Source organism: Otolemur garnettii, unplaced genomic scaffold (genome assembly GCF_000181295.1).
Source record: "Otolemur garnettii isolate 467f Iridium unplaced genomic scaffold, OtoGar3 scaffold00001, whole genome shotgun sequence".
NCBI lineage: Eukaryota > Metazoa > Chordata > Mammalia > Primates > Galagidae > Otolemur > Otolemur garnettii.
In genome coordinates, this window is record NW_003852396.1 from 32141175 (window position 1) to 32167173 (window position 25999).

The following is a 25999-nucleotide window of genomic DNA, read 5'->3' on the forward strand; positions in this document are numbered from 1 at the left end:
TAAAGCAGCCTCAGAAAGTGCCAGAACGAAGCCCTAAAGTTTTGAATGTAGTCAGGGCAGCTGAATCCACACTCAGAACACTTCTGGATCATAATAAAGATAGTTTGAAAGAGTAACAATTTTTTCTCACAATTTCATATGCCTTAGCATTTGGTATGTTCAGTCACTGTCATGAGGACAAAAAGGAGGGGTGTAGTAGAGTGGAGCGCTCTAGAAGAGATAGCTATGGGACTCTAGCATTAGTTGCAAGAAAAGAAAGGTTAAGATTAACACTAGATTTTAGTATGTTGGATAGAGTTCAAGGGATGTTATGTTTTATGCTGTATGTAAGATGTCAGTTTGAGAGACTATTGGGTTTGGTGGCTTATCTATTTATTAGCTATGAGATTTTGGTCAAGTTATTTAACATCTTTATAACTCAGTTGACACATTTAAAAAACAATAATAATTTTACTGTCATAGGGTTTATGATATAGTATAGTGAATACAACTGTAGTCAGCCCTTGACAGCACAATTTTAGGAATTATTGATATTGTTGTTGAGATACGATTTATAAAGTTAAAGTTTTCAGTCCATTATTTAGCTGCCTGCATTTAGAAGAAAAAATCCAAGGTGGAGGTTTGGAATTGGTGGATCAGCAGTATGTAATCAGACACACAGGGGAAACCATAAAGAGTTTGACAAGGGAGTTCACCTACAGCATTATCCCACTCACCTGGCCAGTCATTGGCTCTGACATTTCTATTTGTAGTTTAGACAGTTGGGGGAATCTTCAATCACAATGGATTGTTTTGATTCAAACAGCGTTCTTTTAGTAATGAAATATCTGATAGAAGGAAATTAAACTGTGGGTGGTAAGTGGAAATGGAGGCATTCCCCTGAAGATGTGAGGCTACCACATTTGATGCACTGTTCATAATGGATCAGAAAAGATCATATTCAAGACAGTGTGAAAAAGGGAAAATGTAAAATCATGTAAAAGAAAAATCACATAAAGGAGGTATTTTAACAGCAGTATTTTCATTATAAAAAGAATGCTAACACAGTCAGTTTAGGGCATATATTTTCTGAGTTACAAAGAATATTTGAAAGTGATTTCTAAAGGACTCAAATTTCTCTGTGTGAATGATAACTTTGGGTTCCTAAGAGCAGCTAGAAGAAAGAAGATGAGATAGAAGCCAGTAAAACTGATGAGAACTCTATGAGTTATGGGGCATCACATGACTGGGGATACATTCTCTGCTGCTCCAGGGTTTGTATCAACTTCAAAGAAGTATCAGCCCTTCCCAGGGTATCCTATATTAGGTAAAGGAGTGAAGCAGGACTTTAAGTGCCCCGGCGTAGCCCAAAGAGTCTCAGTGTGTCTGCCAGGACTTTTTCAGGCCTCTGTGGCAGGTATGCTTTTCCTTTTGCCAAGTCCTACTTCATCCTCCTGCCCTTCACAGGTTTCAGTATCTAATGAATTGTGCACATCCTCAGCTCTGTCTTAATATCTGCTTCTGGAGACCCCAATCTCTGACAGTTGATTACTTGAAAGACCAATAGGACTATTAATCTACTGTGAGAATAGTAAGTGAAAAAGAAAGTGTGTACATGAAACTAACACAAGTAATGGAGGAAAAGGAGATACTTTGACACTCCTGTAGACACTGAAAAACTACAAAGGTACTAAGTTTACAATTTTTAGCCGATGCACATCAAAACATATACCCATATGACATATCTCAAGATACACATAACAGACAAAATTTGATCAAACAAAAGAAAATCAAAATAGTTTTATAAATGTTTAAAAACATATTTCTTAATTGCATTTCTCCACAAATAGTTTCCATATTGACAAAAGAGGAAAAATGAATAATCTAATGATTAAACGACAAATCTAAAAATTACCCGTGGGTGATCATTTAATAATGTTATCATACCAAACAGATGCAAAATATTCTTGGGAAGGGAGGGAAGTTATTTTTGAGCTTTGTATGATCTCATAACAAAATATGACAAATATATTATAAGTTTAATTTCAGGCTATTATTATGATGAACAGTGATGTGGTTATCCTAAATAAACTATCTGCATATCAAAACTGGCAATATCTTGTCCATATCCTGTTAGATTTAGTTTGCTGTTAGTTTGTCAAGGATTTTTGCATCTATGTTCCTCAAAGATGTTGGTTTGTAGTTTCCTTTATATAGTTGTTTTCTTTCCTGGCTTTGGTACCAGGATGATAGTGACTTTGTAGAATGAATTAGAGAGGAAACCCACCTTCTCCATCATTTCGAATAGTTTCAATAGGATAGATACTAGTTCTTCATAGGACAGGTAGACAGAGGTAGACAGAGGGAATCAGCTGTGATTCCCTCTGGTCTTGGTTTTTGTTGTTGTTGCTATTAAGAGATTACTTATTACTGATTCAATCTCTCTATTCATTATTATATTTTCAGGAATTATATTTTGACTGATTTGAGGAAGGAAGTTAAATGTTTATAGGAATTTTTTCATTTCCTTTAGATTTTCTCATTTTTGTGCAGAGAGATTTTCATAGTTCTCTTTGATGATCCTTGGTATTTATGTATCAGTTGTGATGTTTCCTTTTTCATTTCTGACTGAGTTTATTTGTATGTTCTCTCTTCTTATTTTGGTTAATCTACCTAGTGGTCTATCAATTTAATTTGCCTTCTCAAAGAACTAACTTTCTATTAATCACATTGATAAGATGTTAAAAGAAAATAATCTGGATTATATAATTATGAATCTCAATAGACTTAAAATAATTCTGTGAAATTCAGCATCTGTTCTTGACAAAAAGCCTTTATCACATGAATCATAGATGGTGACTACATTCTCTAATAAAAGGAGTCATAAGAAAAATCTTAGCAACATACTTAATTATGAAATGTAGATAACTTTACCTATGAAATCTGCAAAGAAAATAGAGTTTTTAAAAACTGCCTCTGCCTATCCATGCACTGAAGATCTTACCCAATGCTAAAAAAGCAAAAGTATGATTTAGGAATTGGAAATAAGGAAAAAAGAATCTGGCTTTATTTGTGGAAGTGTGATTTGTGCAAAATGAGGCCTAAACAGTATAAAGATCATTTATGAAATAAAAAATAAGTTTAGCAATTTTTCTGGAAAATGATCAAATACAAATTGACTTTATTTTATATATTAGTACAAAATATTGGAAAAGATAATTTATTTTTGCTGTTTATATTAGCAGAAATGATTTGCAAATACTTGAGAATAAATTGAAGGTAATCTCTAAATAGAAAAGTATAAAACAACATTTTAAAAGTTAAAGACCTTAATTGATGTCTATGTTCTTAGACTGATATATCTAATATCACAAATGTTTTGCTTTTCCCAAAACTGCTTAATAGATTCAATACATTCTCGGTAACATCACTTCTACTAAAATGTATCTTGGTAGAAATGTATAAATTGTTTCCAAAACTTTAAAGTAAATGAGTAGAAGTAGTATAGCAAGATATAAAGAAAAAGAATGTCTTGGGAGGTTATGTGAAAAAGCAATGAACAAGTTGATGAATTATGCCTTAATAATAGTCAGTATGGATTTTGGAATTCTGTTGTTGCTTGAAAATGCTTATTAGGCACATGACTATGTTCAGTGAGAAGTGGTAAACACCTTATAATGGAAAGGCTTATCATTGCACTACATTATCATTGTTCTATACAATGCCTCTAATTAAAGCTGAAGTGTCAGTGTTCCTTTGGGCCAGAGTTGTTATTAAAAAAAAAAAAAAATCACTTTCTGGCTGGGCAGGCCAACAGGGGAGAAATTCTTAATTGAACTTGGAAGTTCAAGACCAGACTAAGCAACAGCAAGACCCTGTCTGTATTAAAAATAGAAAAAAAATTAGCCAGTCATAATGGCAGGCACCTGTAGTCCCAACTATACAGGAAGCTGAGGCAGGAGGATTACTTGAGCTCAGGAGTTTGAGAGTTTGAGATTGCTGTGAGCTATGATGATGCCCCAGCACTCTAGCCTGGTCATCTCAAAAAGAAAGTCCGATGTGATGGCTCATGCCTGTGATCCTAGCACTCTTGGAAGCTGAGGTGGGTGGATTGCTTGAGCTCAGGATTTCGAGACCAACCTGAGCAAAAGTGAAACCCCATCTCTAAAAATAGCTGGACATTGTGGTGGATGCCTGTAGTCACACATACTTAGAAAGCATGAAGATCACTTGAGTCCAAGAGTTTGAGGTTGCTGTGAGCTGTAATGCCAGGCCACTCAAACCCAGGGCAAGGGAGACTCTGTCTCAAAAAAAAAGAAAAGAAAAAAGAAAAAAAGAATTATCTTATTCTCAGTTGAGAAGAGAAAACCATGACATTTGAAATAAAGTACTGGGAAAGGCAGAGGGACTTAGGATGCATGTCTACTGTTTTCAGTATTATATGCTGTTGCCACTACATGGATATTATATGCACTATCCATGAAGTGGATAAGAGCTTTGTTTAGTCATTTCATCTCTAGGGATTCTGCAAACTCTGACACCAATCTCTAATTTTCTATCCCAGGAGAAACTAGGAGTATTTAATAGTGATTGTGAAACCATTTAAACCTTACCACTAACAGAGTCAAAGGTTTTCATGACCTGAGTTCCATGAAGAGTCAAAATCATAACCTTTGCAAACAGTATAGGTTCAACTTTTGGTAGTGATGGGGACTCTCCTCAGGTGAGGGATGAAACTAAAAGGGCAAGAAGTAGAGCTACAGAGACACAAAGAGAAGTGAGAAGAAAGACAGGCAATAAGAGGACTGGGAAAATAGAGAATTGTATTCTGAAAAGACACGAATTTAAATAAAGGCAAAATAGAAAGAATGGAAGCAGCAAACAGAATAAGAAAGGTAAAGATATATTTAGACAATAAGTAAAAGGAAAGAATGAGAGAGAAAGCCACAGAAATAGAAACAGAAAGAGAATATCACTTTACCCATAGTGAAGAAACATTTAGTTAGAAAAAGGCATAATGAAACTGTGGGCCATTTGGGGAATTAACTACTGGTTACAGATCAAGCAAGCTTATAATGCAATGGTCTTTTGTTGAAATTTCAGGTAAGTTTTAATTTTTAAATTACAAATAAATAGCAGGTAGATTTTAGCATACTTGGTATTTTATATTAAGAAATAGTGCTGAAGAGAGTTAAATTATTAGAAGAACAATATACAGTTTATGCAGAAGGAAAAACTGATGGGCATCATCCTCTGTGAACAATTTTGTAATTTACAACAATATCATAATGTCCTGTTCCATTTTTTTTTTTTAGCAATTTAAAGCTAAACTGCTGGCTCAGCGCCTGTGGCTCAAGCGGCTAAGGCGCCAGCCACACACACCTAAGGTGGCGGGTTCGAATCCCCAGCCCGGGCCCGCCAAACAACAATGATGGCTGCAATCAAAAAATGGCCAGGCATTGTGGCCGGCGCCTGTGGTCCCAGCTACTTGGGAGGCTGAGGCAGGAGACCCGCTTGAGCCCAGGAGTTGGGGGTTGCTGTGAGCATGATGCCATGGCACTCTACCCAGGGGGATAGCTTGAGGCTCCGTCAAAAAAAAAAAAAAAAAATAAATAAATAAAAATAAGCTGCTCAGTGAAAGTTACATATTTGAGAATTTCATTCAGCTAATATGCTGCAGAGGCTGTAAGAAAATGGTTTTATCATCAGTGGTTCTCCCTTAATTACTTGGAATAAGTGAATGTGTGACACGAGTCTTTTCATGCCTCTGCCCTTGGAAATGGTCTCCCAGTCTCTCCCTGGTATTTTTTTTTCCATGTCAGTGTGATTAAATGGTACTAAAATAAACAAAGAGCAACAAAGAATCATTGTCAATGACCTAGGAATAAGCCAGAAGAAAATGAATAGAGAAAAAAAAAGCAATGAAGGACTGAAAAAAAAGTAGAAGACATGACAGGTGAGAGGGAAAGAAAGGAAGATTACACACAGAGTGGAATCGGCTATGGGGAGGTGTGGGAGAATATGAGGTCAGAGGGTGAAAACTTGCAGTTATGTAGGAAGAATAAGTACAAAGTTCTAATAACACAGCATGAAAAGTTTAGTTAATATTATTGTATTGTATCCTGAAAATTGGTCAAGAGATTATATTTTAGGGACTTTTACCATATACACATGTACATGCACAAGTTAGCTATGGAAGGTGATGGATAGGATACTTTGTGTGGCCGTAATAGTTACTTCACTATGTATCTGCATGTCAAAACATTACATTGTACACCTTCAGCATATGCAATGAAAAATAGGGAGTAATAACAGATATTCAGGCCTACTGGGACTGAAGTTTTCTAATTATTGAAATCTGCACATAGAGGACCTGCACACAGAATAGAAAAAAAATTCCAAAGAGCAGTGATCCACTTTATTCCCTACAACTTATATAATTACTCAAGAAAATGTGATTTATATCAGAGTTTTAAGAATGAAATGTAAAAGCACACAATAATTTCCTGGCATAAGTTTAAAGAAACAGTATCTCCATTGAGGAGGCTCTCTCTGTGTGTGTTTTCTATATATTTCAATTTTTTATTTTTTTTTATTTATTTATTTATTTATTTTGCCATTTTGGGTGGGGCTGGGCTTGAACCCACCGCCTCCGGCATATGGAACTGGCGCCCTAACGTTTTGAGCCACAGCCGTCACCCTATGTATTTCAATGTTAATACCTAAATTGGTTTTATGAGCTCAACTTAGCTATAAAACAGGAAGCAGAACAAAATTTTCTGGGTCAGAATGAAGAAAAAATAAAGTTAGGGATATTTAAGGCTAGAGAGAAAAAAGTTACTTCAAGGTTAAAAAATATACACACAAGCACATGCTCTTAACAAATATTCTGCTAGGTAGGTGTGGAATTTGGTGAATGGCAGATTGTTTTATCCAAGACAATGGGGCCAGCAAAAGTTCAATTTAGACTGCTTGGGGCTAGAGAAGAGTACGGGACTCTGAATTGAAGGGATGAGGGACAAGAGGAAGAGACAAATCTTTCTTGTCACATGGAGAAAATGACTTTCTATTTCCTTCTGTTCCTCAGATGGAGATTCTGGTCAAGTCCTCTTTGGAATCCAAGGTTGTGCAGTCTAAGAACTGTCAGTATTCACACCATAAAATGGAGATAAGAATAAACCAAGAGTAAAATTAAAAAAAATTACAACTGTTTATTAAATATAATGAAGACAATATACAGTCATTACTAAATAGCTCTAATGCTATAACATGAGTTTGAGTCCACATTTGGGGAGATTTTTGCTTTAGGTTAGGGCTATGTCTCATGTTAGATTTTTCAGAAGTCAGAGACTAAGAGTCTAGTAGGAGGCTGAGGGAGATGTGACATGTTGCTATGGAGATGAGGCTCAGATGCTAAGAAATGAGGTAAGTGAAGGTTTTTCTCAAGGACAGTCAATGGGGCTATTTAGGGGCTAAAGTAAAGAATCAGAGAACAGAAGGGGCAGAGAATTCCTCAGTGCTTAACTGCTGTCCCCAGTGCCATCAGCTCAGGATATAGAAAAGCTAGCATTGAAATCCAGCATGGCATGAGAGGCTATTACCAGAAAGATTGCTGAGGCAAAGCAAAGCCAAACATGAGAATCATTTTTTGAAATGGGAAGAAATAATTTGGTTGTTTCTAAGAGATTCTGCTGGTCGGTTGTTAGGACTGTATGTATGGATTGCTATGGGTTTTTGAAAGTAGGTAAAAGTTGGAGAATCATTTAATATTTGGGTTGGTTATTCTTTTTGAAATATTAATGTAAGTGTCTTTTCAAAAGAGCAATTAATCAAAGTGGTGAATAGAGTGAAAAATGGTGAATAAAGTGGAAAGTTATCTATTTTACTTAAGACATATATATGTGATAACGATGTTAAGTGTGCTCATTATTTTCTGGGAGAGAAAACAAAACAAAACAAAAAAACACCTTTAGAAGAATTTGCATAGTGACTTTATGCCCTAGAGATTTATTTTTGTCACACACATTGTATATATAGGTGCTGTTGTTTTGCCACGAAGAATTATTAGGTTAGGAAACAGTTGCTATACTAAATATATCAAATAGCACAAAACTATGCTCATTAAAAAAATGTTTTGGAATTATGATATTTTTTTCTTTTTTATGCCTTCCTTTTATATAATGTTATTTATCATTTATCATTAAATATTTAACACTTGAAAGTTTATATGTTATAAGTTACTAAATAAAATAAATTCAGAAGGTAATTATGTTGAGTCTTTGGAATTAGTCAATTGGAATGAACAAAAAGGTAGCCAAGAAGCAATTACTGATTAACTCCAGAACATTACTGATAGGAAACGTATACAAATTCAAAGATAATTACTCTGACTCATCCCTCTTCTTATTCTTATTAATAGTAAAGTTTTTTTTCTCTGCTCTTGTGTTGCTTAAATTTTTCAGAGGACTTGATACAAATCTAACACATTTCTTGACAGAGACGACCATATTTGCATGGGTCACCCTTTTGTTCCAGAGTTTTGTGCTCGTTCATATTGGGAAATGTTTCTCACCTGAAGCTTGTAAGAAATACCTCCTGATTTTCTGCATAAGGTTACAGGAAAGATGTATGTCCTGATTCCATTGTTTGTGTTCACAAGAGATGCCTTTGAGGGATAAAGAAGAATAACGAAGAAATATTCCTCATTATTTGTCAAGTTACTCAAGGATCACCATGGTGGTGTGCAATAACAGTGATGCTGTGGAGCCCGTATTTATCCTGCGGGGTCTTCCCGGACTAGACCATTTTCATTCTTGGCTCTCAATCCCATTCTGTCTCACGTATTTGGTAGCATTTATTGGTAATATTGCCATCCTCTCTGTCATTTGGATAGAGTCTTCACTCCATCAACCCATGTATTACTTCATTTCCATTCTGGCACTAACTGACCTGGGTATGTCCCTGTCCACACTTCCCACCATGCTTTCCGTGTTATGGTTGGATGCTCGGGAGATCCAGGCAAGCGCTTGCTATGCTCAGCTGTTCTTCATCCACACATTCACATTCCTGGAGTCCTCTGTGCTGCTGGCCATGGCTTTTGACCGTTTTGTTGCTATCTGCCGTCCCCTGCACTACCCCACCATCCTCACCAACAGTGCAATTGGCAAGATTGGTTTGGCCTGCTTGCTCCGAAGTACGGGCGTTGTACTGCCCACACCTTTGCTACTGAGGCGCTATCACTACTGTCATGTCAACGCCCTCTCCCATGCTTTTTGCTTGCACCAGGATGTTCTTAAATTATCATGTTCAGATGCCAAGATCAACAGCCTTTACGGACTGTGTGTAGTCATTGTCACACTGGGAGTGGATTCAGTCTTCATACTTCTTTCTTATATTCTGATTCTGAATGCTGTGCTGGGTATTGCATCTCGTGAAGAGCGGCTAAAGGCACTCAACACGTGTGTATCCCACATCTGTGTGGTGCTCATCTTCTTTGTACCGGTTATTGGGGTGTCAATGGTCCATCGCTTTGGGAAGCACCTTTCTCCTATAGTCCATGTCCTTATGGCTGACATCTACCTGCTTCTCCCCCCAGTACTTAACCCTGTTGTCTACAGTGTCAGGACAAAGCAGATTCGTGTAGGAATTCTCAGAAAGTTTGGAATGGGAAGGAGGGTTTAAGGAACTTCTATCCCTCAGTTTTCCCACTGAAAATATTTGGAAATGTATTTAATATATGAAATGTAAAATATATGTGTATTGATGATCTGATTAAATTCCTAATTATTCTACTTTCTATATATGTAATATCAGTTAATCTATAACCTACATGAGATTCATTTTTTTTCTTGGATGATTTGTGATAATTATGGTCTTATGTATTCCAGAGATCATTATAAGATTTGTGTGAAATAATTAACAATTTGTGTGCTAAAAATTAAGTTTCTGAAAATTCTATCAAGCTGTTAATATAATTATTATTATCAATGATAATAATGGCAGTAACTTTTAACATCAAATATAAGTATGTTTAGTTTCTCATGTTAATCTAAAGCTCAGAAATACATTTTTATCATTTTCTATCTCTTTTTCTAATAATTTTCCTGTATTTTTTTTCTCATGTCACAATGTTGCAACATTTTTTTTTGAGACATTGTCTCACTTTCACCCTCTGTAGGGTGAGTGGCATCATAGCTCACAGCACCCTCAAACTCCTGGGTTCAAGTGATCCTCTTGCCTCAGCCTCTCAGGTAGCTGGGACTACAGGTGCCAGCTGCAATGCCAGGCTGTCTCTAGAGATAGGTTCTATCTCTAGCTCAGGCTGGTCTTGAACTCCTGAGCTCAGGCAATCCACCTGTCCTGGCCTCCCAGAGTCCTGGGATTATAGGCTTGAGCCATCACACCAGGCACAATGTTATAACTTTTTATAAAAATATTTCTGACATTATAGAACAAGTTTGGAACTTGAATTCCAAGTCAGACTTTGAATTTCTGCCATTGTTGTTGGCTATGGACTAAGTTCTAATCTCCACTGGGCAGTGATGTATTTTTTTTCTCTCAATGCTACTCTAGATATACCAGTTGCCTCAATTTGCCAGTAAAAGCTGAAGCAGTTAAATGTGTGTTGCTTAAGGAAGCCTCACAGTGCCTACCTAAACATCTGGACAATTGTGTATTCTCTCACACAGAAGGGGATTTCATGTCTTAAAGTGTGAGTGGATTGGAAATTGTGCACAATCTCCACTCTTGTCTTTTAATTTAATTTTATTCTTATTATACATATTCACATGGATCTTCAGTCTTAATGTGTTTTTACCAATGTTTTTGTCGATAATTCATTATTTTTCAAATTTTTCACTAGGACTATCAATACTTTTGGTTTCAAGCACGATATTTTATTATTTAATATATATTCACTTTTATTCTTAGCTGTATTGCAAACTTTTTGAGCTTGGGACTTCCTTATCACAGCACTATGTAGCTGGTCTTCCGCAACAATCATGAGTACATATTATATAGTTGTAAGTGTAAATTTTAGAGTTTATTCACTCATTTGAGAAAAACATATTGAGACAAACAAAATATGTATTGTGGCAGTTACTATGGAGACATATATAAAATAGTAACATTAAAGTATAACAGCATTATAGAAATAGGTACCTGGTACAATGATGTTATTAAAAAGTGGCCAATTGTACTTGAGAATTTAAGATTCAGGAGTCAAAGCAGTTGACACTTCACCCTTTTTGTGTTAAATTCATTCTTACCAATTGGACAGAACTGGAAGTAACATGCTAAAGCTGGCTCATGAAAGACATGTGTTGCTCTAACTCTGTCTTCTGTATGAATTATTCATATGAAATTGGCTAGAATAGGCATATTTAAAACCAATACATTGGAAAACACTAATACTAGAGTTTTTAAAAGACCTTCTTAGGCTCCAGTTTACCGGCACATCACTGGGAAAACTATTCCAGGAAGAGGAAGTAGCATGAAGAAAAGCAAAAGGGTTAGAAAGAGTACATGTGGGTAATACTCTCCAATCTCTAGGAAAAACTTAAAACTTGTCCAAAGTATCATGCATTCTCCCTCCCAAATCCAAATAAAACTTGGGTTCATGGACGTGGAGAACCACTACCTGGTCCCATTTCAGTAAATGACTTGTAACCTCAGGTGCTGGAAGTGATGACAACAGGGAGACTTCAACCTTTAACCTTTTCAGGGATTGCCTCAGCTGGAGAAACGTGCTTTGTGTACAGTTATGACCCATTCAATAACTGAGATATAAAGGCATAAAGGTCTAGACCCTGAAGGTCTGAAGCAGAAAAATTTGTTTGGACACTTTTAACTCCAGAAGTCCTTGTGATTTTGAACAAGATTGAAATCAAGGTTTAATTTACTGCTCAGCTTCTTCTTCCTAGTGCTCCCTATTTCCATTCCTTTTCTTTCAAAAGTGTTTATCCTAAGGATTCTTCACATTAAACACTAAAGTTTACTTCCACATTGGTTTCTCAGTGAATTTGGGGATGAAAAGTTCCCAGAAAATATATGACACAAAGAAAGGATGAAATAAAATTCTCAAGATAATATTTCATTTTGGGCAGATGGAAGAGGATAAGAATTCAAGAGAAAATGACCAATAGTTTTTATCTCTTCAAGTTTTAAGTAAGAAGGTTAAGCCCAATATATGAACTAGAGAATTAAAGATAGCCCTGGGACCCTAGAGCTGATTCTATAAGACACGTGCATTACAACACTTTCTGAACTCTATTTAATCTCTTAATGATAGGTTTGATGGCTGGAAATGAATTCTTAATTTTATTTAAGCCTATGAATGTGCTTTTTATGTATAGTGCTTTTTATATGTTTTTAAAGAAGTATCTGTCTACTGTATCATACAGGATCCAACTAGAAGACAAAAATTACACAGCAATTTGAATAGAATTAGTTAATATAAATACAGCAGAACTTCCATAGTTGACCACCTCCTTACATCGACCACTTTCTTAAGTTGATCTAATTTTCATAGACTAGACATGCACCACATATATGTCATGTATCAGTACAATAGACTTAGTTCCACGTGTTGACCTCCTTTATATCTTGACCAGTTTGTTACAGTTTCTTGGGTGGTTAATGTACAGAGTTTCTACTGTAATTGTTAATTTTTTTAAGAAATTAATTTTTAACAAGTAAATATAACTAACTAATACTTCAAAGCTTAGGGAGAATACTCAAGGAAGGAACCAATTTAGATGAGGAGGATATCTTTTTCAAGCCTGAGGTAGGTTAATATTTCATTAGAGAATGTGTACTTTCAGCCCACTGGATGCCAGAGAATTTGATTCAGTTGCCTGGAGCAAGAAAAACAGACCCCTATGGCCTATATTGTGGGCCAAGGCTGACAGACTGAGAGGCCTCTTCAGAAAGGAGAAGATAGACTCCCTGAAATGTGAGAGGTAGGCTAAAGCTGGCAGGTAAGGAACCATAGCTGGAATTGTCAAGCAATTGACACCCTGTAGGTGGAAAGGAAATCCAATCTTGAACTGATAAAGTGGAAACAACCCCTGCAGTTTGCAGGTTGATGAAGTCTGGGGAGCTAAGCACTAGAGCAACTGCAAGGTTCAATAGTCACAGGGAAACTGTTCAAATTTGACGAGGTGAGCATCACTATTAAATGTTTCTTACGTGCTTCTGGTTTCTGCATGGTAGAAACAAGAAGAATCAGAGGTTTCCTACAGATGTCTCTACAGCATCCTCTACTGGCCAAGTTTAACATCATGCATCTGCAAAGCAGGGAAAAAAAAAAAAATGTCCGTTGAGTCCAATTGCATTATTGCAGAGTAGGCAATGAAGGTTATGTTTGAAGCTAAGGGAAATAAATAGCTGGGAAATACTGATATTATCAATAACTTTGCATGACCTTTCAAACCTTTAAGGCTTTACTTTTGACATCTGGATATACAATCTAGATAGAATTTATTTTTATGAATGATGAGGTGAGATCAAGGAATTTTTGTTATATGACTATGACTACATAGTTCATTTAGAAATATCTACTGAATAAAGCATTATTTATCCCGTATACCACAATGCTGCTTACGTCACAGAAGATAAATGAGTATGTGTGGATCTATTTCTGGTCTTTCTGTTCTGTTCCATTGGACATAATTTTCTATCTTTGCACTCATCCAATTTACTGTCATAAACTGTAATTTTATAGTAGGTTTTTATATATGGCTATTTGTGGTAGTGGAAGCCCAACAATATGAGCACAATGCTTTAAATTTCAGTGTCTATTTTCTCTTGCCAGCATGTGCTTTTGGATGTAAAACGGTATCTACTTACCATAATGAGTTGATTCTCATTATTTGTCTTTAGGATATCTGGTATTTACTAATTATTCACGATATTGTTTATGAATAATAACAAAGCTTTATTTCTTTCAGTAGAGTCCCGTGTCTCTTATTTCTTCTCATCCAATTTTATTCATTAGGTTTCTGGTAAATTTTAGAAGTGAGCATACTGGGCGCTTTCTTCCTCTTCCTGATCTCTTGGGAAAAATATCTTTAACATTTGGTGTTCACTGTAGCTTTCCTTTTTTAGAAAATAAATCAAGGAAATTATCTTCTAAATCTAGCTTAATATATTATCATTATCAGTACCAAATTAAGTCAGTTTTTTCACAACTATAGATTGCTAAATGATTTCTTCCTTTTTTGTGTTAATGTAGTGAATTATATTATTTGATATTTGCATATAAAATGACTTTGATAGCTGAATGAAATCCAACAGGATCAAAATTTGAGAGTGTGTGTTTGTACCTGTGTTAATCACAAGATTAGGTATGGTAACACTTTTATCTTAGATTTCAGAATCAATTTGGGGGTTGTATTGGTCTTAAATATTTTCTGTGATGCCCTAATCCAGTTATGAAATATAGGTTATGCTTGTCTCATAAAATTTATTAAGAAATAACCTAATTGTTTATACCCTCATATTAACCTGAAATAAAAAATGAAAAGAAAAGATAAATTATCTTTCTTTTCATAATCTCTAGACATACATTTGTAAGATTTCTATTATTCTTTATTAAAATGTTTCAAATGATTTGTTAAATATATTACCTACACCTGGGATTTTCTGTCTGTGTTAAAATAAGTATTACATGAAAAAAAAGTGCTCATCATCCTTAATCATCAGAGAAACACAAACCAAAACCACTCTGAGATATCACCTAACTCCAGTGGGATTAGTGAGATCACAAACTCCCGAATCTGCAGATGCTGGTGTGGATGCGGAGAGAAAGGAACATCCATGCTAGCATCTACTGGCAAGACTACAAACTAATACAAACTCTATGGAAAGAAGTATGGAGAATTTTCAAAGAACTAAAAGTAGAATTTTCATTTGGTCCTGCAATCCCACTGCTAGTAAAATCATTTTACCACAAGGACATTTGAACTAGAATGTTCATTATAGCTCAAATTCACAATTGCTAAGACGTTGAAGCAATTCAAGTGCCCATCAATCCATGAATGGATTAACAAACTGTGGTATATGTACACCATGGAATACTATTCAACCATAAGAAAAGATGGAGACTTCACATCTTTTGTGTTACTTTGATGGAGATGAAACACATTCTTCTTAGTAAAATATCTCAAGAATGGAAAAAAAAAGTATCCAATGTACACATTACTAATATGAAACCAATATAAAACAACTCCACACCCACACAAAAGAAAAGCACAAGTATAGTCTAGTGAGGGGGAAGGGAGAGGAGAGAGGGTGATTGGCATGATCTCACTTAATGTGAGCAATGTGATAGTGTTCAGCACGTCCCCTGGGTGAAGGGCTCAACTATAACTTGAAGTTAACCTTAGAAATAAACATAATGTAAACTAAACATTTGTACCCTTATATATTAATCTTGAATAAAAAAAATGTGTTACAAGAAAGATACTAATTGTGATGATCTGCAGAACACTGATTTCAAATGGAAACTTCTGGGCCACTATCTTGTAAATATTGTTCTTTCTTATTCTCTTCTTTCCTTAAACTCTATCACATGTTAGAGTTTTCGAACATGCCTTGAGTGCAAATTATTCTATGTTTCATTTTTGTTGTTCTGTCTTTCTTTTCTTGGCTTCAGGTTTTAGCAAGAGGTTGTATGAATGAAGACTTGGTCTTCCAATTAAAGTGCCTTCATGAAAGGAGCTATGACCTTTATCCCCATAGCACTGAATCCTTTGCCTGTGTTATGTCTCAATGAACAAGTAGGCTCATCAAAGAAGGTGCATTTCTACAGCTAACATGATGACTTCAAAAATGCTTAAAGTTGTAAAATCTAAATATTTTGTCACCTCATAATAAGTTTCCATTAAGTCTCATGGACTTAAATCATGTCACTCCCCATTGTCCTGCCAACCTTAATGTATCCACAATATGGAGTCTTTGAATTGGAAGCAATTTTTTTTTTTTTTTTTGCAGTTCTTGACCAGGTCTGGATTTGAACTTGCCATGTCTGGTACATGGGTCCAGTGCCCCACTCCTTGAACCACAAGCGCTACCCTAAAATAAGGATCTCTAGATCTATAGTCCGTGCTCTTTACTATTGTGGTACTAGAGTTCATGCTCTTTGCTTTCATATTACTCTGAGTCTCAAAATGAAAACATTGATTTTTAGTGCAGTTTGTTCTACCCCATATAGGGCTTATTGATATTGGCGCTGTTGACATCTGACTGGATGAGTTTTTGCTGTGAGTGGCTGCCATGCACATCGCACAATGTTTAGAAGCATCCTGGGAACTACACACTTGATGCCAATAGTGTTTCCTCAACACAAAATGCCCCCCAGACACCATCAAATGCTCTCTTGAATCAAAATCCTTCATGTTGAAAAACTCTGCTTAAAAGCAAGAATTTTCTAGTCTTTCTTTCTTGGGTTGAATAATGCAGAGCTCAGATTTCAAATATTAATAAGTGCTGTCTGGATAAAATGTATCTAGAGAAGACTGGGTTAAACTAAATTATACAGATGTATTCACTACTTGTTTCTCTAAAATGTTAGTAGGTTAATGGGCGCATTTGATGTTCACACACTATGGTTTGACAATGTGAAGTCTCTCTCAAGTATAATTGTCAAAGGATTGATTGATTCATTAATGCTTTTTGGCTACTAGTTCTATTAAAATAGTGGTATTGTAAATTTCAGAAAAATATGATAAAAGCATGTAGAATATTAAATATTTTTGAGCAAAAAATATTGTAACATCAAGTTACAGAATCAGAAATAGATGAACTGGTTAAAAGAATGTTTCATGAGAAGTAACTGTGATACCACCATGAAGTCAGTTTCTCCCTAATCAAGATTTTATTGGAAATGATTTGAATTGATCTGGTATTGAAGAGAAGGAAAACAAAATGATGAATCTCAGAAGTGATTTACATCATGGATGTTATAAGTTTTGGGGAAAAAAAAGAAAGGGATTTTCCTCGAGAAAGAGCAATAATGACATAATTGAGATAAATTTCCTAGTGGTGAAAGGTGAAGAGCAATTGAGAAAGAGGGTAAGCAGAGGATTGGATTTGAATCTAAAGTTGTAAACCCTTTCTCCGTTTTTGTATCTACCACCTATGTAGTGGACAAATGAACATATAAGAAGTTCTTTACAGTTGTACTTTGAGGGGATTTATTTCTTCACAGATAGTAAGAGCACAGGGGTATAGCTTTTGTATCCTATCACACTTTTGTCTTTTCTACTGAATATAACAGTTCAGGACTGTCCAGAAGCAGATTTATGGGCCAGTGTAAGTAGGACTTGTTGCTGGATGAAGACATAGTGTCCACCCCTCTGCCTAGTATCTAATTATTATGAGATAACTATATATGGATCCCATAGTCCTGTATAGTTATAACTGCTTTCATGAGTACTACCTTTAAGCAAAATGGATTTACACTTTACACACATGTTTTTTATGTTCCTTACAACAAATTAACAGAGTAGATTTCATTATTCTTATTGTATGGTTGCAAAAACATGGCGTAAAAAAACAGATTAATTTTTCTAGTATTCAATAGCTAGAAAATGTTGCATCTGGTTACTCAGAGCACACATTTTTTTTCTTTAATACTTCATTCTGATTAAGCCAATTTGTTTTCTTCAACTAATGATTTCCAGAACACTTCTCAATTACTTCCTCATCTGGACTTCCAGAGCAGGAAATTGGCATGTCCTTGAGGAGAAAATGTTCTGGCAGCACTGACATCATTTATTCTCTCTAGAGGTTTTACTGGAAAAAAAAATGTATGTGGTCCTGGGGGAATAGACTAGCCAAGAAGGGGAGACAGATTAGAGTAGTTAAAGCACAGAAATGTAATGCTAGTAATCCACCTCGCTGGGTAGAGTCAAGGATGATAAAGGTCAAAAGACTTTATCTTGGCTCTGCAGTCACTGAAGGAGAGACCGATGACTGGGCTAGGACATGCTCCATTGAAGAACTATCTGCCTTAGGATACAATGTGTATTTTATTCTTCTCTTATGTCCATCTTCGGTGGCTCTTTCTGCATATAAGTCCCTAGGCTTGATAGACTGGAGACACAACCAACCTGTAGCAGGGTGAATAGCTGTTTGCATTTGAGGGCTTATATGTTCCTGGAGAAAGGTTTTGAATTGAGAAAATTGTGTAAGAGATTAATACGTTACATATTTGAAGAGTCTAAAAAGTGGAAGGGAAGGACAAAAGGTAGGACTGACCACCTGTCAAACTACTGTTCTGGAAATAGGTCACAGGTTCAGACTGCCATTCCTCCAAAAAAGGTAGGCTATCATCTTCTAACGCTGCTCAGAGGAGCTCTTGGACTGGATAACATCATCAACTCTTCTTCAGGGGCAGATAGTACCTATGGTGAGAATCCATCCACTGTAAAACCTCCGTTCTCTCAAAACATTGCTATCTTATATTAACAAAAATTGTAATGTTAAAACTGCTGAAGTTGGTTTTGGTAATGTTGATGATGACCTGAGTGCCTCCTCTTTCTCTAACTTACATATGGGCATGCACACTTAACAATATTATGAATGCCAACAACAAAAGAAATTACACGTGACAACTTGAGCACTCCAGGTCACAGCTGCATTTGGGTCACTGCCGTGTATCACTGATACACTTAAGATCGTGGCTACTTCAGTATCTTGACTAACATTTTATCTCACTTAAGCCCAAAGTATCTCCTAAGTCACAGACATTATGCCAAGAACTTTAGATAAAACTGTTTGAATCCCTTAAACATTACATAAAATAATACAATTCTCTGTTAGTAATCCATACAAACTGTTAGATGTAGTAAATAACAATTGTCATTTGACTTTCAAACTCTGGAGTAGTAGCCATTGAAAGAAGGATGTTTCTGTCTATATCTAATAGAGAAATTGGATTATGAATACTCTAAGTCAGAGGCTTTTATGAGGAGAAGTGGATGAGAGTTACCTAGGAGAGACTAGCATAACTATGCAGGATGGAGACTCTGAAGATTATTGAAGGATTCGAGGGCAGGCATAAGGAAAGAAGAAAATAATTACTGTGAGTGTCAAAGTGATGACACAGTTGGTGTTTAGTGATGCAGACCAGAAGTTTATGACCTAAAAATAAGAAAAGGGAGGGAGGCATATAAAGACCCGCATTTCCTTAATACATATATCCTTATGGTTAGTATAATATGTAAGTCACTAAATGAGAACATGTAAATCTATTCTCTTTTTCTCTTCACTGTATCTGTTCCTACAAAGAAAAGAAAATGGTACCAGAATGAAAAATTCCCGTCATTCTTGTAGACAGTTACATTGTTAGTTATTTTATAATGATATCTGTTAGAGGCAACTATAAAGTGTGATTGTTCTGGTAGAGAACAGGTTAGGAAATGGGCTGTGCAAATTTTGGCAAAACTTGGACATGGAATACATTATGTGAAAACGATTTCTTGATGTTTTGTGCCCAGAGTGTTGAATTGGACAGCCATTACATTGCTTAGTAACTGAGATTTCTAGGGCCATAATTCCTGTCTTCTTCAGTCCACAGTGAAATCTGCCTCCAATGTTCCCTACAGCTAAGTAATCTTTTGGGGTAACTGAGTCTTGCATGCATAACATTATATTCTTCCTATAACTTGGCATTACATTATATTTTTGTTTAAATACTCTTTTTTTTCTATAACATTTTCTCTTCCTCTCCATGTTCTCAGAGTGGCGAGTAGGAGTCATTTCTCCCTTCCCAGTCTTCTATAAATAACATACTTCTCCTCAGATTTACTATAAATAAACTGGATCATCTTGTCCACTGTTTTCATCAAATTTCTATACCTATCTTTTCTTCCATTTATCTGTTTTTTTCCTATAAATGACACAAACATCTACTAAATAAGTTAACTTACTCTGTGTTAATGTTTTTCTCACTCTTAGAATATATGATGTTTCACATTATCTGTGCTACCCTTTCTACTGATGTAACTATTATACCCATTTATTTATTTATTTTTGGCCAGGGCTGGGTTTGAACCTGCCACCTCTGGCATATGGGGCCGACACCCTACTCCTTTGAGCCACAGACACCACCCCCTATTTATTCTTTATGATACCTGCCATTGAATTCCACTTCCATCTACCTTTTTTTTTTTTTTTTTACAAGAGCCTCCTAAAGAGTTTCCCTGCCTTTGCTTTTTCCACTTTGAGACCATTCTTAAAATTGATTCTAGTTTGACATCCATGAAATAGAAATCAGACCAAGTTGTTTACTTTGTATGACAATGAATACCTGTGTCCTTTGAGGTTACATCCACGGTCCTCATATTTACCACAAGTTCTTTCACAAATCCTGGTACGTTTCCATTTAATCTTAGCTCCCACAACCATATGAAGTGCCATCTACCCTTTGTTCAACATATTTGCTTACATTTCTCATGCTCTCTAGTTACATTGTGTCAATCACTATAGCATTTGCATCACAGCCTTTTGATCCCATGTAACTTGAATTTATCATTTGAGACCTAATTCAAGAATCTCCTTCAATAAATCTTTCCTGACCTCCAGGAAGGTAAGTTCCTCCTTGTGTTTTATATTATCTTGTATTATTATTTAATCTTTAAAGTGTTAATCTAAAACTTAATTTTAATTCCTCATCCAGTACTTTGTAAGTATTTGAAGGTCTTATACAAGCCTGTATTTTTTAGTATTATCAGATTTACTTTAATAAGATATGCTATTGGTGTGACAGCATATACCTGTAGTCTCAGATACTCAGGAGGCTGAGGTGGGAAGAATGCTCAAGCCCAGGAATTCTAGACCAGTCTGGGAAATATTGCAAGACTCCATTAAAAAAAAAAAGTTGTCAATAAATACATAACAATGACAGAATAAATCAATTGGTAAAACAATGAATGCAGGTGGCAATTAAATATAATGAGCAGAAGAGTGATTAAAAGCACTAAATACAGATTGCATACATCAAAACATAGTTCTTTGTTGCAATATTGGCTTTTACTCTGATTTGCCATATTCTTACCTCCTCTGAACTGAAGGTTCTTCCACCAGCAGAATGTCTGTCTTCAACAGTTCTACCTTATACCCTCGCTTCTTCCTGACAGGCTTCTCCGGCCTGGAAAGCAGTTACGGACTGATTTCTCTCCCCATCTTCTTGGTTTATGTCACTTCGATTGCGGGGAACATTACTATCCTCTTCATTATAAGAACTGAGCCTTCCCTCCACCAACCAATGTACTACTTCCTGTCAATGCTGACTCTCACTGACTTGGGCTTATCTACCACTACCTTGCCTACCATGTTCAGTGTCTTCTGGTTCCATGCCCGGGAGATTCCCTTCAATGCTTGTCTGATCCAGATGTACTTCATTCATGTTTTCTCAATTATTGAGTCTGCTGTGCTTTTGGCCATGGCCTTTGACCGCTTTGTAGCAATCCGAGAACCCTTGCGTTATGCAGCCATTTTAACCAATAGTGTAATCATTGGGATTGGGTTGGCAATTGCTGGAAGGGCCTTGACTCTTGTCTTTCCAGCTTCCTTCCTCCTGAAGAGACTTCAATACCGTGCTGTCAATATTCTCTCCTACCCCTTTTGCCTGCACCAGGACCTCATAAAGACAACTGTCTCCAGCCGTCGGGTCAGTAGTATCTATGGCCTCATGGTGGTTATCTGTTCCATGGGTCTTGATTCAGTGCTTCTCCTCCTCTCCTACACCCTCATCCTGGGCACGGTGTTGAGCATAGCCTCCAAGGCTGAGAGAGTGAAAGCTCTCAATACTTGCATCTCCCACATCTGTGCTGTTTTCACCTTCTATACACCAATGATTGGACTATCCATGATCCGTCGCTATGGACAGAATGCTTCTCCAATTGTCCACGTGATCATGGCAAATGTCTACTTGTTGGTCCCACCTCTGATGAACCCCATTGTATATAGCATTAAGACCAAGCAAATACGTGACAGAATCCTCAAAAAATTCAAGAAACACGCGGTTTAGGTGAAAGAGACTCTAACATAACATTCTTCCCATTCCCTTTATATTTATGAAAGAATTTCATAGAAATGTAGAATTCTGAACTTAAATATTACTAATAATATTTTGTCTTTAAGATATTAGATCTGAACAGTAATAATAATAAATCTTTATCTTGTCTATATAGAGAATAAAGACATAGTTGAATTGAAGTTATTCATTATATGCTGTGAAGGCTCTCAATTTCTGAGAAAGAATTAGATTTCAAGATACAACAATTCTAAGTCTAATATGAACCCTATAGTTTAGTTTGGCATTTTTTCTCCACACTACTTAACTTAATATGAAAATACTTAAATACTTTTTTTATCTTTTGTTCAGGAGAGAAAAAAAATATTTCCAGCAGTAGAACATCTTAACAAAATCAAATGATGAAAAATTGAAAAGATAGTTATAGAAGTCTGAAAGAAAGAAAACATAGACCAAATTAAGTGAACTGATTTGGGTAGTTCTTAAATTATCTAGAAACAGTAAATAATCTTTCTGTGTGTGAGAACCTACAAAAACCTTTCTATTTTGAGGAGTATACATATTCTGAGATCTATATAGCTGTTCATTTTCTCGACTGTATTTTCAGTGCATTTCTTTCAATTATTTACGAGAGTCATTAATCGTTCTATATCTTAAAGCATAATCTCTATGCCCTTAGTATGGAAGAATTTGGTTCTTCAGTTTCCGTACCCTGATCGTCCTTTTCTATGTCCCCAACATCATTCTGCCCTGAAATGCTAGAGTTTTTTTTTTTTTTTTTAAGGAATTATATTCCACATCTTTAATTATGGAATTGAGAGAGATACAGATTTCAAATCCTAGGGACTTCAACAAATAGATGCTAAGAAATCTCTGTTAGCAATTAATGTGATCAACTAAAATATCTGTTTTTAATTTATATTGCCCACAAAACATCCTTGAAGAATTGAATATACTCATTGGCTCAGCTTCATCAGCTCCCCCTTTCCCACTTGAACCTACATGATTCTACTATAATCATACACTATGGTATTTCTAACCATCTGCTATATTCACATCTTCATTTAAAGCTCCATTTCCTTTGAAATTGTTAACAATGCTTTCCTTTTAAAATAACTATATTTTAAATAGTTTTAGACTTACAGATAAATTTGAAAGATAATGTGGAACTCCCACATATCCTGAACCCAGTTCTTCCTATTATTACCATCTTAAACTGGTATTATTCATTTGTTATAATTAATAAACCAATTTTTATACTTCACTACCAATGTTGTTTTATTTATATTTCCTTAGATTTTTCCTAATATTCTTCTTACATACCAAGATCCAATACAGAATATCACCTTGGCATTTTCGAGGAATTCTAGTCCGGTATTTTGTAAAATATCCCTCTCTCGGTATGCTTATGATATTTTTCTCTTGATTAGGCTAGAGTTATATGTTTTGAGTAAGAAGACCATAGACAAAGAATACCATTTTAATTACATCATATCAGCAATATGAATCAGCAACATGACTTATTACAGTTGATTTTGACTTTGTGTGACCAGGATGACATTTGTCATGTCTCTCCACAATCAACTTAATTTTTTTTCTTTTTAAAAATTCTTCTTTCATAGTATGGTCTTGAAAGGAAGTGACTATGAAAAGCCTATACTGTAATCAGGGGAAGTCATGAGGGGAGAGTATCTAACTAAAAGTATTTTATGTGGAGATTTTTTTTCCTCCCCCTTCATTTATTCAATCCTTTATTATTTTAAAATTGACTTATGAATATATATTTTATACTTTGGATTATAATCAGATGTACTTTATTTTATTTTTTCAAATTATTTCAGCTTAAGCCAAAGGAAGGTCTTTATTTAAAACCAAAATGTCTTTGACATGCCCCCATCAATGTGGGATTTTTATTTAGTTTGATTGTTTGTTTTGGCACATCCTTGCTTTCTAGCACTATAAGATAGATGCTCCAGGAGGATCTTGCCTGTCAAAGTTCTAAAACCTATTATTCCATCATGGTTACTTTCAATTAAGAATGGTATTTGAAACCAAGGTATGTGTATGTGTGGTAGATGTACTCTTGGCTAATAGAGTGTTCTTGATTGTAGCCCTTCTCATTTAGAGAATAAGAAAAGAGAATATATGTGTGTATACTAACATATTAAAGTACATATATCTATAAATACTTCTGTATGTAAACACCTGTGTCTATACTAAGCAAAATATGAGTTTATGCTCACATCTCCAACTTGATCCATGATCACACATATAATTCTAGCTCCTTCCCTCACTTCACTGTGAATTTCTGCTCGAACTATGAGAAACCTTGCTCACATCAATCATCTATTTAATATATTCTGAATTGTTCAATTCCAGTATGTAGATATGGCAACTCAGAATTTTAGTCTTGATACAAATCATTTCTCTCACTTATGTGATTTGTAAACAGCTTGCAAAATATGACTTTATGCAGACATCTCCAACTCTGATCCGTGATCACACATATAATTGTCTATGATTTGTCATTTTATTCTCTTAACAGTGTCTTGCAGAGAGGAAGCGTTAAGTTTTAATAAAGTTTAACTTATCAATTTGTCTTTCATGAATCATGTTTTTTTTTTTTTTTGCTTAACCTAAGGTCATGTAGATTTTCACCTGAATTTTCTTCTACTAGTACTATAGCATTGTATTTTATGTTTAACTCTATGAAACATTTTAGGTTTAGTAAAATGTGTAAGATCTATGTCTGTATTTTTTTCGTATTGATGTCCAATTATTTGACTACTTTTTGGTTTTTTATAAAACTGTCCTTTATACGTTGTATAGCCTTTGTTCCATTGTCAAAGATAGGTTCACTAAATTTGCATCTATTTTTGGGCAATCTTTTAATGTTCCTTTAGTGTATGTATGCATTCTCACTAGTAATACACTGTCTTAGTTATCATAGCTTTATTATAAGTCTTAAAAATGGGTAGCATCAGAATTTTAACTTTGTTTTTCTTCTTTAATATTTTATCAGTTATTCTGTATTGTTTGCCTTTCCATATAAATTTTATAGTATTATTCTATTTTTTAATATATTTAACAGATTTAGGAATTGCAAGTGGTTTTGGTTGTATGAATGACTTGTATAGTGGTAAAATCAAGGTTTTTGAGTGTGTCTTTGTATACTAGTGTACACTGTATCCAATGGATAATTTTTGACACATCTTCCTAGTGTCTTGTAGTTCTCTTTGTAGAGATCTTTCATCTCCTTAAGTAAGTATATTCCTAAGTATTATAGCTATTTGATTGGTATTTAGTTTTTGATATGACTTTTAGCTTGACTATTATTGGTGCATATGATTGCTACTACGCTTCTAGATATCTGTCTAGGCAAAGAATTTATAAGACTCCAATGGGAATCACAGTAACAGATAACTAAATGGGATTTGATTAAAGTAAGAAGTTTCTGCACAGCCATGGAAACAAAAATAAAGACGTAGACCAAGGAAACAGAACAAAAAACCTAGATATAAAACCATCTACCTATCGCCAACTGATCTTTGACACAGCATACAATAATACACACAGGGGGAAAAGATCTATTCAATAAATTATACTGGGAAATTAGATAGCCACATGCAGGAGAATGAAACTCTCACCACTCACAAAAAATAAACTCAAGATGAATAAAATTCTTTATTATAAGGCATGAAACCATGAGAATTCTAAAAATAAAACATAGAAAAAACTTTTACAGATATCATCCCAGGCAAAGAATTTATGACTATGAGCCCAATAGCAATTACAGCAATAATAGAAATAAAAAAGTGATATTTGATTAAATTAAATAGCTTCTGCACAGCTAAGGAAATAATCAACTGAACAAACAGACAACATACAAGATCAGAGGAAATATTTGCAAACTCTACATGTGATAGAAAGCTAATATCCGGTTTCCAGAATCTATAAAACACTCAAATAGATCATCAA

At 35.2% G+C, this 25999-nt stretch overlaps 2 protein-coding genes across 2 annotated transcripts; both read left to right on the top strand.

Moving 5' to 3' along the window:
• The first annotated feature begins 8712 nt into the window (after positions 1 to 8712).
• LOC100958304 (olfactory receptor 51L1) lies at positions 8713 to 9660 on the top strand. Its single transcript, XM_003780965.1, has one exon. The coding sequence runs from the start codon at positions 8713 to 8715 to the stop codon at positions 9658 to 9660; it is 948 nt and encodes a 315-aa protein (XP_003781013.1).
• Positions 9661 to 21073: 11413 nt separating this feature from the next.
• LOC105886972 (olfactory receptor 51G2) lies at positions 21074 to 22015 on the top strand. The gene has a single exon (XM_012805096.1). The coding sequence runs from the start codon at positions 21074 to 21076 to the stop codon at positions 22013 to 22015; it is 942 nt and encodes a 313-aa protein (XP_012660550.1).
• The last annotated feature ends 3984 nt before the right edge of the window (positions 22016 to 25999 follow it).